The sequence below is a fragment of the Glandiceps talaboti genome, chromosome 12, assembly GCF_964340395.1.
Source record: "Glandiceps talaboti chromosome 12, keGlaTala1.1, whole genome shotgun sequence".
NCBI lineage: Eukaryota > Metazoa > Hemichordata > Enteropneusta > Spengelidae > Glandiceps > Glandiceps talaboti.
This window is the reverse complement of record NC_135560.1, coordinates 16,030,099-16,046,896: the sequence shown is the minus strand read 5'-3', so window position 1 is coordinate 16,046,896 and position 16,798 is coordinate 16,030,099. Positions and strand designations below refer to the sequence as shown.

At 35.2% G+C, this 16,798-nt stretch overlaps 1 protein-coding gene across 1 annotated transcript; it reads left to right on the top strand.

Moving 5' to 3' along the window:
- The first annotated feature begins 1,189 nt into the window (after positions 1-1,189).
- On the top strand, positions 1,190-16,567 carry LOC144442998 (small ribosomal subunit protein uS11-like). Its single transcript, XM_078132372.1, has 7 exons — positions 1,190-1,205; positions 3,071-3,266; positions 5,571-5,680; positions 6,182-6,207; positions 7,300-7,374; positions 13,826-13,891; positions 15,790-16,567. Exons 1-7 carry the CDS (start codon positions 1,190-1,192, stop codon positions 15,895-15,897), a joined length of 597 nt encoding a protein of 198 aa, XP_077988498.1. The 3' UTR covers positions 15,898-16,567.
- Positions 16,568-16,798: the final 231 nt, after the last annotated feature.

Below are 16,798 nucleotides of genomic sequence, written 5' to 3'. Positions count from 1 at the left end.
TGTAAAATGAAACAGTCGTGATCATTTTAGGTAGCCGGTTTTTTTACTATGCAAACTGTGAAAAGCCACGGTCGAGGGTAAGAATTAATAAGTGGCAAGGTTGTGTTTATAACTACATGACGTCACGATGATGACATTGTGATAGATCCTCATAGAAAATTGAAAAAGAAAATTGACAATTATACATTATGAACATTGCTATATACTGTGTTTTTTTGTGGATTAGAAAAGGCTGACTACATACATAATTTTTCCACCTGTGCACCTAGCAACTCTCTTATATAAATAGTACACTTCATAAATAAATAGTACTCTTTGAAACTCTCTGTCTGTCTGTCTGTCTAGTGTCTTTCCTCTCTCCCTCTCTCTCTCTCTCTCTCTCTCTCTCTCTCTCTCTCTCTCTCTCTCTCTCTCTCTCTCTCATATCATAAGATAATTTTGGCATAAGAAATGAATGTGTTTTCATTAGGAGTACAATATTATAGGTTATGTCCCAAAGAGCCGCAAAAAAACGAAGCGAACGTTGCTTGTCTATTATGTATTAAAATGCCAATATGACTAAAAACCCGATGTATTAATGAATTCGGCTTGATGACTATATTTACCTCGTTTGTTTTCGATTTTGTTGTTCAACAGTGAGTGTCTCCTTCCTAGGGTCGGTGAACAAGAACAAACAAGAAGATACAATATATATGGACAATATTCAAGCAAAAGATAGAGCTATTGAATAGTCAATAAACAGCTGCCCCGTCAGTGCTCTGAGATTTTCATCAAATTAGTCCAATGTCAGACTACTAGGATCACGTTGATTAGGAGTATAAGCAGTGCGTGGACTTATGCGATCATAGGAACCCATGTTATTTTATCCCCTACACATATTATCGGCCAAATACATCAATATCATCAATATCAATTTTTTAACACATTCAGAAACATATCGGGACACAAGTCAAGTGTCTATGGGGAGGGAGACTACTAATATTGGGGAAAGTTATTAAAACAGTTAAGGACATTTTTCTTAAAAGTGGATAACAAACTCAAAACATTTGAAGAATATGAGACTTAAAAAAAAATTCCACGCGAATGGTGCCAGTCATGCTAACCTCGAGAATGAACTCAGTGGGTCAGCGCCATGCGTTTAGGAATCAGGTGACCGTATAAAGGTCAATTATCATGTGATCAAATCAATATGGCGACCTCCACAGGTAAGAAGCACTCGTACATGTGTTCGTCTGTCATTTCTCTATTTAGGGATGTCTAAGTTATAAGGGATATATTGTATCATCCACCATAGGGTCAAAAGAATTTGTAATTTTTGAAATGCAAAGGTACATCCGATCTCAACTCATGACACTCGCATTTAACGACATCATCACCATAGTACGCGCGGTATACCATGATTGATGCATTTATGCACATGTAAATACTCCCCGGGGTGCGCGACAACACAGGTGGAATATTCGTGTTGTAGATTATTGAGTAAGGTTTAGATTTAAGCATTAGATTGGCCACAATTAGTGTTTTTGTTACAATACATAGCTAGCATCATTTTCTCGCAATAATTTTAACATCTTTTCCCTTTTAGTGTATTTTTGATGATTACATTTTCCTTTATTTTATCTGACAAGTTTTACAACAAAATAAATAAAAGAAGGCTGTCAAAATAATGTAAAATGAAGAATACATCGCTAAGTAAAAGTTACTGCAGTGAAAGGTTTAAGTACTTGTAGTAAGTGCATAGATACATCCATGATTTATGTGTCAGTTTAACTCTACAGCAAGTTCCACTCCGTGTTGATCTCTGCTAGAACTTTTTTTTTTTAAAAACCGCCACAGAAAAAAACAATGTTGAGAAACAAAATAAAATGAAAAAAAATGTTTTGTATACAATAGTAACAAAAACAAGGCTACAATTATTACAGCTAGTGTCAGATTAGTTGCAATTTGCATTGGTTTTGATTTTGAGTTTTGATTTCTTTGTTTTTGAGCTTTTTGATCGTTCCGGGGTTTGCACTCTATACTTAGAAATGCTATGATTCCAACTGTACAAACTCAAATAGCTGACATGATGCTGATCTGTATTGCACAAGTTGGGTAGATTTTTCTGCTAAATTATGCCTTTCCTACCAAAAAATCAGACATATCTTAACGCTAACATTAATTAAATGACCTTAGAAATGTTTAAAAGTACCATAATCCTGTCAAAAATGGCAAAAGTAGCGATGCACCACAAAGATTTTGAAATGTGTAGTATGGTGAGATCATGTTGAAAATGTGAGTTAGATCTCATAGTCTTACCCCATACTATACTCATTTCAAAATTTAGCTGTGTGTCAATCCTTTTGCCATTTTTGTGTGGGACAAAAAAAAGTACAAGAGAGTGTATAAAACCATCGTGTATAGTAGGATTACACATGATGTGTGAAAAACCATGACAAACAATTGAATTTTAGTGTGCACCCCAAAACATATACATAATGGAATAAATTCATGACTGCAAAGTGCCTATATAAAATGTCTCTCATGAATATTCAGTGTGCAGCCATGAATAAATTATTTCTACAGGCTCCAATGATGCAATAGCAAAGATACCCTATAAAGGCACATGCTCAACTTGACGTTTCTCTGAAATTACAAATAATTGTAGGTGATGTGAAATCATGAAATGACTCTCCAGAACCTATACTTTATGAAATTGTCTCTATTTAATTCCCTGGAGTGGCATTCCCCTTTAATTATGATAGTAAGTTTGAATGAATACAGTTCATTGATGAATACATCGCAACATTTGAAATAAACTAATGTGCCACCATGCAGACATTAAATGTAGACACCAAAACAGTGGTGTCCATGTGTCTGCATCTAGTTGGAGTATTTTTAAATGATGTGTTACATTTTCATAAAATGTAGCAAGTAATTGAGATCTTGTTATCGTAAAATGTAGAATGTGCTGTTTGTTATTGGTTTCAGTATGGTTTTCATCAAACAGAGCCAGTGAACACTGACATGAAATAGACAGCATTGTGTATATTTTGTATTCTTATTCTTGGATTTGTTTATATCTTCACAGTTTGTTTCTTTCAAAGACATTGTCGACATCTAGGTAGGACTTCACTATGGCAGAATTTCAGAATTCCAACGGCAGTGCTACCGCAAACATCATGCAGCCTACATAGACATTTTAAAACCACCAGTACATCAAGTACAAATGTTAATCAAAGTACACCAAAGTCTAGCATAGAAGAAAGTCAAGTATCAGATTCAGTGTAAGTCCATTTTATTTGTGTACTCATACTTGAAATTATAAGATCTAAGATAAATGAGATGTAGGGAACAACATTGAGATTTTACTAACTTTGTAAGTCTCAGCTACCCAGACTTTTTGACTTCTGCCCAGTGTGTCCTCTAAGCCAATTTGACGCACCACCAGTGCACACAATTTCTAGTGACGCACCAAAATTTGGTGTTCCCCTATCTCTTTCTATGTGGTGACTAACAAGAAATGCCAGTTTTTATCATTTTGACTCACAACAACAAAGTTTGGCTATTGTTAAGAGGGCACACTGCAAGTTCCGCCACTCCCAGCACAGAGAGCCTTGGGTATTACCAGCAGTTTACAAGGTGGCAGACACTTTCCTTGCAAGTCACAAGTTTGAGGACACTTTGATTGTTACAGTATCAGTGATTGGTACAAGTTGGCTGCATGGATCAGCTGACCCACAATATTAGAGGCCATAGATGCTTTAAGTCAGACTGAATCTATGAATCAAAGAATGTATTACCATTGTCTAGGGCAGTAGCAAATTGAGTGTACCATAATTCATACGTAAACACTAAATACGAAACCTGTAAAATTACTTTGCTAGTAAAAAATTTATTTGATAAAAAGTAAAACTGTGTTTGTTAAATGCTAGACTTTTATCAGAATATTTATATATTAATATGAATGAAGTGATCAAAGTTTGATTTCAAAAATTCAGAATTTACCCCCCCTCCAAAAAAAACCAAACTGTTTGTTAAATTCTAGACTTTTTATCAGAATATTAACATATTCATATGAATCAAGTGATCAAATTTTTTATTTCAAAAATTCAGAATTCCCCCCCCCAAAAAAAACCCAAAAAAAACCCCCCCAAAAAACCAACAACAACAACAACAAAAAACCCAAGCAGAATAAACAACAACAACATCTGATTAAGAATATTTACAGCACATCTTCTTGCCATGCATACCAGATCGCATAAGTTATATTTTTGTGCTTTAAAATGGCCATATGGATGAAAAACAAATTTTTATTTTTAGGTTTCTGATTTGACAAAACAACTTACAGTGTTTATCTACTTGAAAAGACATGAAACAGCATATAGCAATTCTGTGTCTGTACCTCATTTAATTGCAAAAAAAAACCCCCAACTTTTAAAATTTATAAAAAAAAATTGTTATGGTACTATGTAGGAGATGATTTGTTAATGTGAACAAAATGGGTAAACACAAGCAATTAGTTTTGAATCATGAGTAAACATACAACTGCCAACAAGGCAACATCAAAGCATTGATGAACTGAAACTGTTACAAACATGGACAGTAAACAACTGAATTGGATTAATAACACTTATCACATCATGTTGGAAGTACAGAAACTTGTATTACTTGTATTGGTAAGAACAGTTTTATGGCCACTTTATATTATAGTTCACATTCAAAAAACAAATTTCCAGTTCCCCGGGCATTTCATGTAGACATAAAGAGGCCATAAAACTGTTCTTATCAAGATATGAAATGTAATACAAGTCTCTGCTGTTCCAACATGCTGAACCAAGTCAAGTGTTATTAGTCCAATTCATTTGTTTACTTCTCCTGTTTGTAACAGGTTCAATTCATCAATGCTTCGATGTCAGCAGTTGTAAGTAATCAAACTATTTATGCATAGTAATGTTTCACTATATGGGGAGGTGACAGATGCAAACAGACTAGGCTTGAAACACAAATATATACCAATTTCTCATCCATTTTATCACTTCAACTTAAAGTCAAACATGTCACTTTCTCAATCTCAGGCAATTTCTTTGTTTTCTAAGTATCCAAATCACTCAAGAAAAAAGAGATTTGTCATCTTGACATTAATTGATCACTGTTGGTAGAATTGTACACTTGGATGACTCCCAAATGAGCTCTATTACCCCAAAAACCTGAGGGTGTACTTCCCCCAAAGCTGATTTATCATACACTGTATATTTTTGTTGCAATCTCATTTTATCATTGCCTTCGATTTCTGATTAATTACCAGTACATCGTTATTTCCTTTCATACAGCGTATTAAACCTGAAATGCAGCTAGTTTTAGAAGTAGCAGGTAAATCTGGTAGAGTAGGTGGTTATACCTGCAAGAGAGGTCCATGAATCTGCCTAACAATGGATATACAGTTGTTGAAACAAAGAATGTTTTTAAAATAAATTCCTGCAAAAAATAGTCAGCAAGAAATTGCAGAGTAGCGCAATTAGTTTTTCCTGCTATCAGCCTTCATCTAAATGCCTGGTTAATTGCATTTGATGTTTTTTTTTCCCTGCCAGGGATGTGTCAGATGAATTGGGATTTGGTGATGTTGCACTTCTAAAGACTCCCATTGTATATATCAAATCAACGTACAACAACACACACATTAATATCACTGATAACGAATGTAAGTATAAACTAGAATGTGACTAAAAGAGGGGTATTGTTTTTTCGATCAGAAATCTCACAAAACAGTTTAAAAAAAAAAAAAAAACATTCCAGTTACAGCTAGTGCAGTTTTAATGTACACGTAATAAATATTATATTCACAATATTATGTGGTGCCAGCTTCCTAAGTGAAAAGGTAGTGTCGTCTGCTGTTAATTTTAATATTTGATTTAACACAGGAAGGATTTTATAGTTTGTCAATAAAATAGACAACATTAATAATCACACAAAATGATAAAAGTAGGTACGGTGAAACTCAATACACTAAGCAATAGTTGACTTTTCTTCAAAAAATATTTATAAATGATAGTTCCTTGTCAGTTGACTGGATTTAACCAGACACTTGTAGGCAAACATGTGTTGTTTTGTCTGAGGCTAATATTGTTCTGAAATTGACCTATGTTAGTGGCTATGCCCATATTTCAGTGCCTTGTTTATTTCTTTTGTGTTTCCTTTTCAGCGAGGAGTATGGTGAGAACATCATGTGTAAGTATTGATATTCAGTGAAATGTTGATAGTAAAGAGACTGTTGGTTGATGTCTGCCTACCTATCTACCTACCTACCTGCCTACCTACCTACCTACCCACCAACCCACCCACCTGCCCACCCAACATTGTACGGGTTTAGAGTCCTAGAACCTACCTACTTACAATATTACATGCTATGACAAAAAACACCATCATGCATAAGTCCCAGTGTTGTCATACACAAGGCATTTGCTTGTAGCGTTCTCTCCAATCTTACTTTCACAAACAAAGTCATTCGACATGCAGCAGAAAGCATTGCAAATACCCTGAGAACACACTCTGGTATTTATAGATTGTTGGGTTGTTATTTAATTTGCTTATGATCATGGAACAGCAAGAAACAAAAACAGCATTTGAGCCAATCAAATTAAAGTACATATCATCCAATCAAATTAAAGTATGTGTCATTCCAATCAAATTAAAGTATGTGTCATCCAATCAAATTAAAGTATGTCATCCAATCAAATTAAAGTATATGTCATCCAATCAAATTAAAGTATATGCCATCCAATCAAATTAAAGTATGTCATCCAATCAAATTAAAGTATGTGTCATCCAATCAAATTAAAGTATGTCATCCAATCAAATTAAAGTATATTTCACCCAATCAAATTAAAGTATATGTCATCCAATTAAATTAAAGTACATATCATCCAATCAAATTAAAGTATGTGTCATCCAATCAAATTAAAGTATATGTCATCCAATCAAATTAAAGTATATTTCACCCAATCAAATTAAAGTATATGTCATCCAATCACATTAAAGTATATGCCATCCAATCAAATTAAAATGTGTCATCCAATCAAATTAAAGTATATGTCATCCAATCAAATTAAAGTATGTGTTATCCAATCAAATTAAAGTATATGCCATCCAATCAAATCAAAATACATTTCTTCTGATCAAAGTAGAATAAAATCCACCAATAAAATTAAAAAGTACATCATAGTTATTGAATTAAAATTAAGAAGTGTCCCTGTATGGCGTCAAGTTTTGTTTATTTATGTTGACAATATCTAACTGATTCTTTTTTGTTTGATTTTGTAGGGAACAGTAGGATTTAAAAATTCCAAAAAATCTTCTGGAGTTGCAGCTCAAACTGCAGCTATGGCAGCAGCAACGGTGAGTATTTGTTGATGTATACATAGTTTTGACATAAGTAGTGCAGAGTGCCAGACACATTTGCCCCAATATAACATTCGGTCTTTAATATTTCATTAACTAACTGAAATGAAATAGAATTAGAAACCTTGATAATGGCATCACAAAAGGTGAATTTGAAGTTTCAACTGTGAGGGCGCTCTCCAGGCCAGGTTTTTTGATGATGTACTCATTGAAATGAAGAAGGATGTTTGGGTGGAAAGTGTCTGAAAGAAGTTGAATGAAAATTTTCCAACCAACTATTTCATACATACAGTTACAAATCAAACCAAATATGATGTAGTTTCAAAAAAATAGTGATATTTTGTCAAAGAAATATTATTATATTGTAGTCGACTATCTTTCATTTTGTTTTGTGTTTTTGATAGCAGGCCTTATCTGCCAAATTTTTCAAGAATTAAAGTAGAGTTTGAAAAATAACTTGATATTATAGCACTAGTGACAGGTGAACAGAAATAGTTCATTTGAAATAGTTTGCACAGAGTCTAAACTTCACTGAAATGTCTAAACACAGATGAAACAGCTTTATTTAATTACGCACTCAGAGGTGTCATGTCTAACGATGATTTATTTTGAGCAAAGTAACAGCCACTTATGAGAGTAGCTAAGTGTTAAATGTATGGACTATTATGTCATATGCTCAGTTAGTTTGAGTGCTATCTGTGTCAATGAAATCTTGAATGTCAAGTCAGTTGCACATTAATTTGAAAGTCCTCTGTTGGGTAGCTAGTAGTGAGTGTATACATAAGTGTAAGCAACTCTACACTGCAAACTGAACCTTTCCTGTTAGCATTCAACAATATGGTACCCCAGTGAAGTACCCCAGTGTGTGTGTGTATGTGTGTGTGTGTGTGTGTGTGTGTGTGTGTGTGTGTGTGTGTGTGTGTGTGTGTGTGTGTGTGTGTGTGTGTTGTTTTTTAGGGGAAGGTAAGTGCATGCATGAGTACAATGATAGACACATGTGTCTGTGTCTGTGTCTATATGTGTGTCTATATGTGTGTCTGTCTGTGTGTCTGTGTCTGTCTGTGTGTGTCTGTTTGTCTGTCTGTCTATCTGTCAGTCTGTGTCTGTCTGTGTCAGTCTGTGTGTCTGTCTGTGTCTGTCTGTCTGTCTGTCTGTCTGTGTCTGTCTGCCTGTCTGTCTGTCTGTCTGTCTGTCTGTCTGTCTGTCTGTCTGTCTGTCTGTCTGTCTGTCTGTCTGTCTGTCTGTCTGTCTGTCTGTGTGACACAAGCAGAATTCTCAAAGTTTATTCCTTAGTGGTTACCAAAAGATACTGGCATACAATTAATTAAACAGATCAACTTTTCAAAGTATAATGTTAATGTCTCAGCATTACTTCAATCACATTAAAAAACATCTTCTGGTGTTTATATATATATATATATATATTATTTTTATTTTTATTTTTATTTTTATACAATTCTATATAATAAATTATGTCATCAAATGATTTTTATAGTATGCCTGACTACTAGGTTAGAGTTCTGCCGATAGCAAATGATGGTTTAGTAAGCTTTGGTAAAGTGCAAATGTAGGACAAGTACAGTTTAATATGTAACACAAATTACCCCAAATAATGTATGACTTGGCACATAACCCTTTAATCATCGTACAGAAAATTTGACAAAGTTGACCAGATGTCCATCTCTCTGTAACTAGGGTTGTAAAAAGCTTTTAAAAAAGCCTTCATTACTGACTTCATGGTGATTTAAGTAAACAGAGAGAAACGTAGACACATTTAATGAGAGGTGTTTTCAACTTGTGTTATATCCAGGAAGAAACGAACTGTAATGTTGACACCAATTACGAGATTAAGATGCCATTAACCACTCCTACATTTTTGTTTCACTACCCAGGTGGGTTTTGATGCAATGTGTTAGAACCTGGTAACAGAGAGGGTAAAAGTGGTGAAATAGTTGTTGATATAGGTGGGTTTTGACACAAATGTGTTAGAACCTGGTAACATGGAAGGTGAAACTGGTGAAATAGTTGTTGACATTTCAAAATCCTATGTGTTTAACAGTACAAGAACCCTTGCATGAAGAAAGAGAACTTCATGATAGATAGATTCATGATAGTAGAGTCAAGATAGTCAAATGGTTAAAGGGGTTTGTCTTGGATCTGCAGGTCACTGGTTGTGGATTCTAGCCTCGCTGCTGCCATTAATTGCTGAATGGCTAAAGTCCTTGGGCAAGATTTGAACCAGTCAAACCCAGCTGTATTGTTGGGTACCTGGTAGGATAGAGGTTGCAATGTGAATGCTTTCATCCTGTGCTAATAGAGGGTTGTCGGTGGCCGAGTGGTTAAACTACTTGCCTCTTACTACTGTGGTTGGGGTTCGAACCCATTCAGGGTTTATTTAATTAACTACGCTGTAAGTAAGAAGAGTGTCATTCAGTTTGACTCTACCAAACAACGGTTTCCTCCTACATTAACACTGAACCCATGAGGGATAGCCCTCACTGGACTTCTTGAGAGAGAAGTGTTTATATATTTAAATAACTATCCAGTGTAAAGAAAGATTATTATTATTATTATTAATACAATGCATTGTATGCTCCCAAGGGAATTAGGGAAGTATAATTTATGAAGGACTATTGTACTATATAGGTCAGTACCAGGTTATTAATTGTAAAGTGTTTTGAACACACAGTGGGAAAGTGCTTAAAAATAATACCATTATTATACCTATGTTTAGCATCCTTAAAGAAAGTTTGGACCTCAGAAATAAAAAAATCTTATACTTTTGTGGTTACTTTGTTCCAGAAATTCAAACCATTTTCAGTTAAATCAAGTGAAAAAAAAATATGGGTCGTTCTAAATTTTCAAATATAGGTCAAAATGATATCGAAAATAAAGCCAATATGGTCGTCAAATATTGTGTTAATTCTATGAGGAGTTCAAAGATTGTCAGAATCTTTGAACTTAGACGATGAACTTCAAATTTTTAAAAATAATTTCGAAAAGGAACACTAACAAGCTGCCATGTGAGAACATTAGGCAAAATTTTCAGAAATTCCCTGAAAATTTGATTTTCAGGTGAAATTGGTCTCTTCCATGAAGAGCGAGGAATATAATGGTGGCTTTTAATGTTTTGCAATTTGAATTGTCTGAAGTGGCAAATTTAAAATCTCAAAATATTGATGATAGTGGTAAGTTTTTAAAAAAATCTAAATGAAGAAATTATAAAAGTTATTTTTAATCCTGATCAGAAAATTCACATTATCTCATTAGCAGAAAATAGCATTTATTATCAAATTTTTCCGCATTCTACTAAAATTGTGACAAAATAGCTTCATGATGAAATGTTAGCTTCCAAATTGCTACCATATTGTGGGTAAGAAGTATGTTACCACGAACCCTGTCAATAACGCTGTTGACAAGTTCTATTATTTAAAAAGTTAAATGTTACTGTCTGCTTCGCTCATACTTATTGTCAGTTAATCTAGTATATTTTCTCATTACAAGAAACAAAATCGCAATTTGTCTTTTTCTCGATCAGAAAAAAAAAGTAGGCAAATCTGTTTTGCTGCATTTTGTTGCCATTGAGAGGTACCTACACGCTGCTGCTGGCTATTTTTCTATGGTGATTAAATATTGATGTTAATTAGCATAGATTTACATTGTCTAACCGGGCTGACTCACCCAATAAAAAGGAAGATTTATGATAGTAGGGAAAATAGGTCAGTTTAAAGTAAATTTATCAGTAAAGCAAATGGTAGGTGTGAAAAGAGATTAAAAATAAACTGTAATTAGTATAAAAGGAGGTACAATGTATACGTTGAAAATTATGCATTTTGAAATGTCAAGGTTACAGGGGCAAGTCATGCATCATGGGCGGAACCTTTTTTTTGGGAGGTGGGCGGGGAATAACATGAGAATAATAAGGCAGTATTATTATTGTTTCAAATATGTTACTTGATTAGCATAACTAACCAACCAACCAAATATTTTTCTCACCTAAAAATTATTGTCTAACCTGACCCTTCTAAGAGTAGTGTAGTCAGAAACTAGCAGACACATATGCAATTTGATGTTCATACCAAATTATTTATTATTTTGGCAAATTTTTAAAAACATTTTTGTTTTGAAAAATTCATTTTTGAAAACTATGTAGCCTTTATGTCAGAAATCTAGAAAAATATTTTTTTAAGGGAAATTTTAAAAATGATATATTGAATGGATAAATGGGTATTTTTTCCTGTAGGATGAAAAAGTTGAAGTATTGGCTATGGGCATATAATTGGTTAAGCTGAGGGTGGAGGGGAGAGGGGGGGGGGAGTGGAAACCACAGAATATGTTGGTCTACTAATATTCATCATTCTAGATCTAAGACTATTGCAAATGATTCCTTAATTAACGTAAAGACCCAAGATACACAAAACTTGTTGAAAGGTCAAAGTACTCTGAAGTCTGCTGTCGAGTTTAATTTCTATGCTTTATTTCTGAACAAACTGGTACATTTTGCAACCTACAGTGACCAACTGCATATCAGAGAGGAGTAACATTTTGTGTGATATTAAAAGCTTTAGAGGAACATGTTGCTGTGAAGTCACAGACAGTATAGCAAATCCAACATATAAAAAACGATCGTCCGAAAAGATAATTGGTATGATGAAGTAGTAGTTATCACCATTATTACAAAGTTTTATGAATCAGTTTCAAGCTGACGTCGATCATTTTTTGGGAGATCAATTGTTCCAGTCAGAAATGTAATAAATTAAGTGGGGCCTTTTTGTGTACATAGAGTGATAGATTGCTGACAGTGCAGAGACACATCTCAGGTCAGGTTGTCAGGAACTATTAGCAGTATAAGCTGTCATTGAAAGTACTGTTGCATATTCATCACCATTGTTTATGTGCTATGGATGTGCCATTACGGCGCCAGGCTGTCTCCCCCACCTGCATGTAAATTTCACCCGGCCCATTGTTAAGACTGTCATGAAGTATGCGTATATTTCACACGCTTTAAGGTCACAGAGCCATTCATAATAGCATACCATTCTCACTGTGTCATGATTTATAGGGTAGTAGATCAGCTTGTATTTTCATACCGTGTCATATTTTGCTCTGTGTGTGTGTCTGATGAAAATAGATGACGTGATCCTGTATGGAATGTTGGCAATTTTCACTATTTCAAGTGATGCCTGGATGACAGAGTGCTCAGAGCTTGCTGTAATTTTTCTCCCTCAGTGTGTTTTTAATATATTAATAATTAGATTGTAAATCATCATTTTATTGGTTTTGATGTTCGTCAGCAATTAACACATCCTGTCAAACCCTTTTTGGGGGGACAGAGTTATAACATTGCAATGGGGGGGGGGGGGGAGACACGCAACTCTTTCTGTAACCAAACAATCCTCTCAAGGTCAACTTTCTTTGGGAAAAAAACATGATGAATTAACGCTGTCGGTAACTACGGAAACTATACAAAGACTTTAGTGCAACTCCTGTTGATGACAATTTTGTAAGCTGTAATTTATAGGTTTTCTGCAACATAAAAAGTGTCTGTATTGTGAAAATCGGTGGCTTTACCCCACACCTGCACATCCCAAACTAATGTCAACTTAAAGTTGAATTTGGAACCCAACATGTACCATACTGTTAGTTGACCTGCTAAAGCTGATTATACAAAGGGCATTGTGGCAAAGAATGTATTTATACTTTAATCTGCAATAAATTTACCTGTCAAAAACTGACGCTCAAATGTCCAAATATTGAAAACAGATTCTCATCACGACACATTGTGTGGTAGGGTTCTAAGAATGGTCTGTGTTTTTATGCAAACGTTACAGACCACATCCCTAATTTCAAAACAAACATTTACATCATAAGCTTAGTATACTATATGTTTAAATTGAAATTCTTATAGGCCATATGTGCATTTTGTGTATATCACTTGCTTTGCCTGGTTTGAGACTAATAGTGCAAAATCCATATTTTGGCAGTAGGAATATTCGATCAGAATTCACATGTAAAATGAATTCACAGAAAGTGTGAAGGAAACTTTGAAATGTTTGAATTTCACAGACAGTCAAGGTGATGTTTGTTATGGTGAAATCCAGTCAGAAGTATATGTTATCATATCGATAAGGGGTTACCGATGGCTGAGTGGTTAAACCACTTGCCTCTAACCACTGTGGCTGGGGTTGAAACCCATTCAGGGTTTGATTAAATTTACTAAGCTGTAAGTCAAAAGAGTGTTGTTCAGTTTGACTCTACCAAACAACGCAGGTTTTTTACCGGGTACTCCGATTTCCTCCTGCATTAACACTGAACCCAGGAGGGATGGCCCTCTCTGGACTTCTTGGGAGACAAGTGTTTATATACTTAAAGAACTATCCAGTATAAATAAAGATTATTTTATTGTGATGTTGTGTCTAATAATATTTTTTTTTGCTGTTATCACCAGAAAGCCGTTGATAAAGGTGTGAATACTGTAAGGGTTATGGTGAAAGGTATTGGTCCAGGGAGACAGGTAGGTTTCCTTTAACACTTAGATTATAACTACCTTGTCATCACTATTGCCACTACTGTCACCCCATTACTCACAGCTACCATGCCATCACCATTGTCACCACTGTCACTCCTGTACTCACATCTACTATGTCATCAGATTATTATTGTCACAGTGTAAACCACCCTAAATATCTTCCTACCAATCTGTCACTGCCCCACTGCCTTTATTCAATACAATTGTAATCACCATGTACCTACTTCCCAACAACTGACATTGTCACCCATGTCACTATTGTTATCCACAGATCAACACCCTGCTGCCACCACTGTTGTCACTCCTTCTGTTGCAACTATTGTCATCACCCACATATCTAGCACCCCAACCAATACCACTGTCACTCTTTCTGTCACAAATATACAATTACAGCCACTGAGCCCCGACTGCCACTCCAAATACAGTGACAAACCACCCCGTCACTACCAGACCGCCACGCCAACTACAGTGACAACCCACCCTGTCACTACCAGACCGCCACTCCAACTACAGTGACAACCCACCCTGTCACTACCAGACCGCCACTCCAACTACAGTGACAAACAACCCTGTCACTACCAGACCGCCACTCCAACTACAGTGACAAACCACCCTGTCACTACCCATACTGCCACTCCAACTACAGTGACAAACCACTCTGTCACTACCATACTGCCACTCCAACTACAGTGACAAACTACCCCATCACTACCAGACCGCCACTCCAACTACAGTGACAACCCACCCTGTCACTACCAGACCGCCACTCCAACTACAGTGACAAACCACCCCGTCACTACCATTCCGCCACTCCAACTACAGTGACAAACAACCTTGTCATTACCAGACCGCCACTCCAACTACAGTGACAAACCACCCCGTCACTACCATTCCGCCACTCCAACTACAGTGACAACCCACCCTGTCACTACCAGACCGCCACTCCAACTACAGTGACAAACCACCCTGTCACTACCAAATACTCAAATAACGTGAACAAATTTGTGTTGCATTCTTCAATCCTGTTAACATAAAACCCAATCTTAATCTCTAAAATATAACAAATAAACACGTGGAGTCAAATTTTAAACCCAAGGTGATGACATCCTATGATACACGTTCTTCTCACTTACTACCTTAGTTTATCTTCATGTTCAATTTATTTCCACTTGGAGTGATAAATTTCTTGTGACAATATTATCACAAAAAATGTTATCAATATGGCTTGCAAGTGTTATCAATCCATTCAGCACTATTAAACCTGTTTGATATTGTGATAACTTTTGCTACTCTTGTTTCATTTAATTTGCTGATTATCAACAGATGTAGGTGTATCAGCTTCTCTCAGGACAATTTTCCACAATAATGATTTTTTTTTGCTAAATTGTAATCTACTCTATGTTCTCATTCTTACCATTGTGAAGTTGAACTCGTTGGAGTTCGCATGCAGACTGGAAGAAAGTTTTGGTTTGCGGTTTTTCTCATAGTCGTAACATTTGCAGGATAAATCATTTCCCATGAATATTTCATGCCTTGTAATAGTCACACATAAAAGTGGGTGATAATTTGCATATTTGTAATATCGTATACAAATTTGCATATTAATATTGTATGCTATTTTGCATAGTTGTAATATAGTGTGGTAATTTGCATATTTGTAATATCTTATACTAATTTGCATATTCATGTCTTATTGTAATTTGCATATTTGTAAAATCTTATGTAAATTTGCATATCTGTAATGTTTTATGATTTGTATATTATTTATACCAAAAAATTTCCATAATTTCGTAATTTCCATATTCATTTTCCAAGTGAAATTCTTCTATTCCAGTATGACATTTCCATGAATTTTTTATTTGTTTATTCTCTTCATTTGACAGTCATCTATAAAAGGACTTCAGATGGGTGGACTTGACATTGTATCTATAACAGACAACACACCGGTTCCAGACAACGGCTGTCGGCCTCGGAAAGCAAGACGATTATGATCCTACCATTTAGCCAATCAGATGACTGATTTACATATATTTGCATAACAGTCTCCAATTTGCACATTTGAAAAGAATACCTCCCCTTTATGTTTGTCTTACTAGGAAATAACTGCTGATTTTGATGACTTCTCATTCGTGTTTTGTCAAAGAGATTTCAAAACCTGTGAATGACACCGGGCTTCAGCCATAAAACAGTCGGTAATTTATGAGCTTATGCTGGAAGCGGAATGATAAGTTGATTTATCCATGGAAGTAATCTAAATGTTTACACTTCAGTTTGTTATAGGAGTACAGATGGCCACTCTCTTAATACTCAATTTTATCTGATCATAAAAAAAACAAAATTTTCTCAACATTTTCCTATTCAAGCCTACGGAATGAAAATAAAGACATTATTCAGTGGGTTGACAAGTAACTCTATCTCTCCTTTAGGCTGAAATAGTGTTAAGTGTTCTCTTTAAAGGTAAATATGTATTCAGGCTGGACATAAATTCACCAGTTTTTTTGACAACAAATGTGTTATGCTTATCCAAAGCTATGCATTTCTTGAAGGCCTATATCTTAAGACTTCATGATGTGCTTGTGATCAGAATTGGATGTGAATTTTCGCCACGCTTGATGAATGCTCATAATGATCTTATGCATGCCAGGGGAATACTATAGACTGGTAACTTGGACCAGAAATGGATGTGAATTTTTTTGTGTGAAAATATGTACAGGTGTGCCCTAGTGGATTCAAATTACGGACACAAATTCTACAAAGGTTTCAAAACCTAGGATGAAAAGTCTACAGCTAGAAATTAGGTGAGATGTCTACATTTAGCAAGAAAACAGAAGTCAAAATCTCTTGAAAAATTACAAATTTGAAAATCATCAACTTTGAAACTACACTACGATT

Excerpts from the sequence above, each read along its gene's own strand:
- LOC144442998 (XM_078132372.1), top strand. Across the intron at positions 6,208-7,299 it reads GTATGGTGAGAACATCATGT|GGAACAGTAGGATTTAAAAA; the intron begins GTAAGTATTGAT and ends TTGATTTTGTAG. Across the intron at positions 13,892-15,789 it reads GTATTGGTCCAGGGAGACAG|TCATCTATAAAAGGACTTCA; the intron begins GTAGGTTTCCTT and ends TTCATTTGACAG.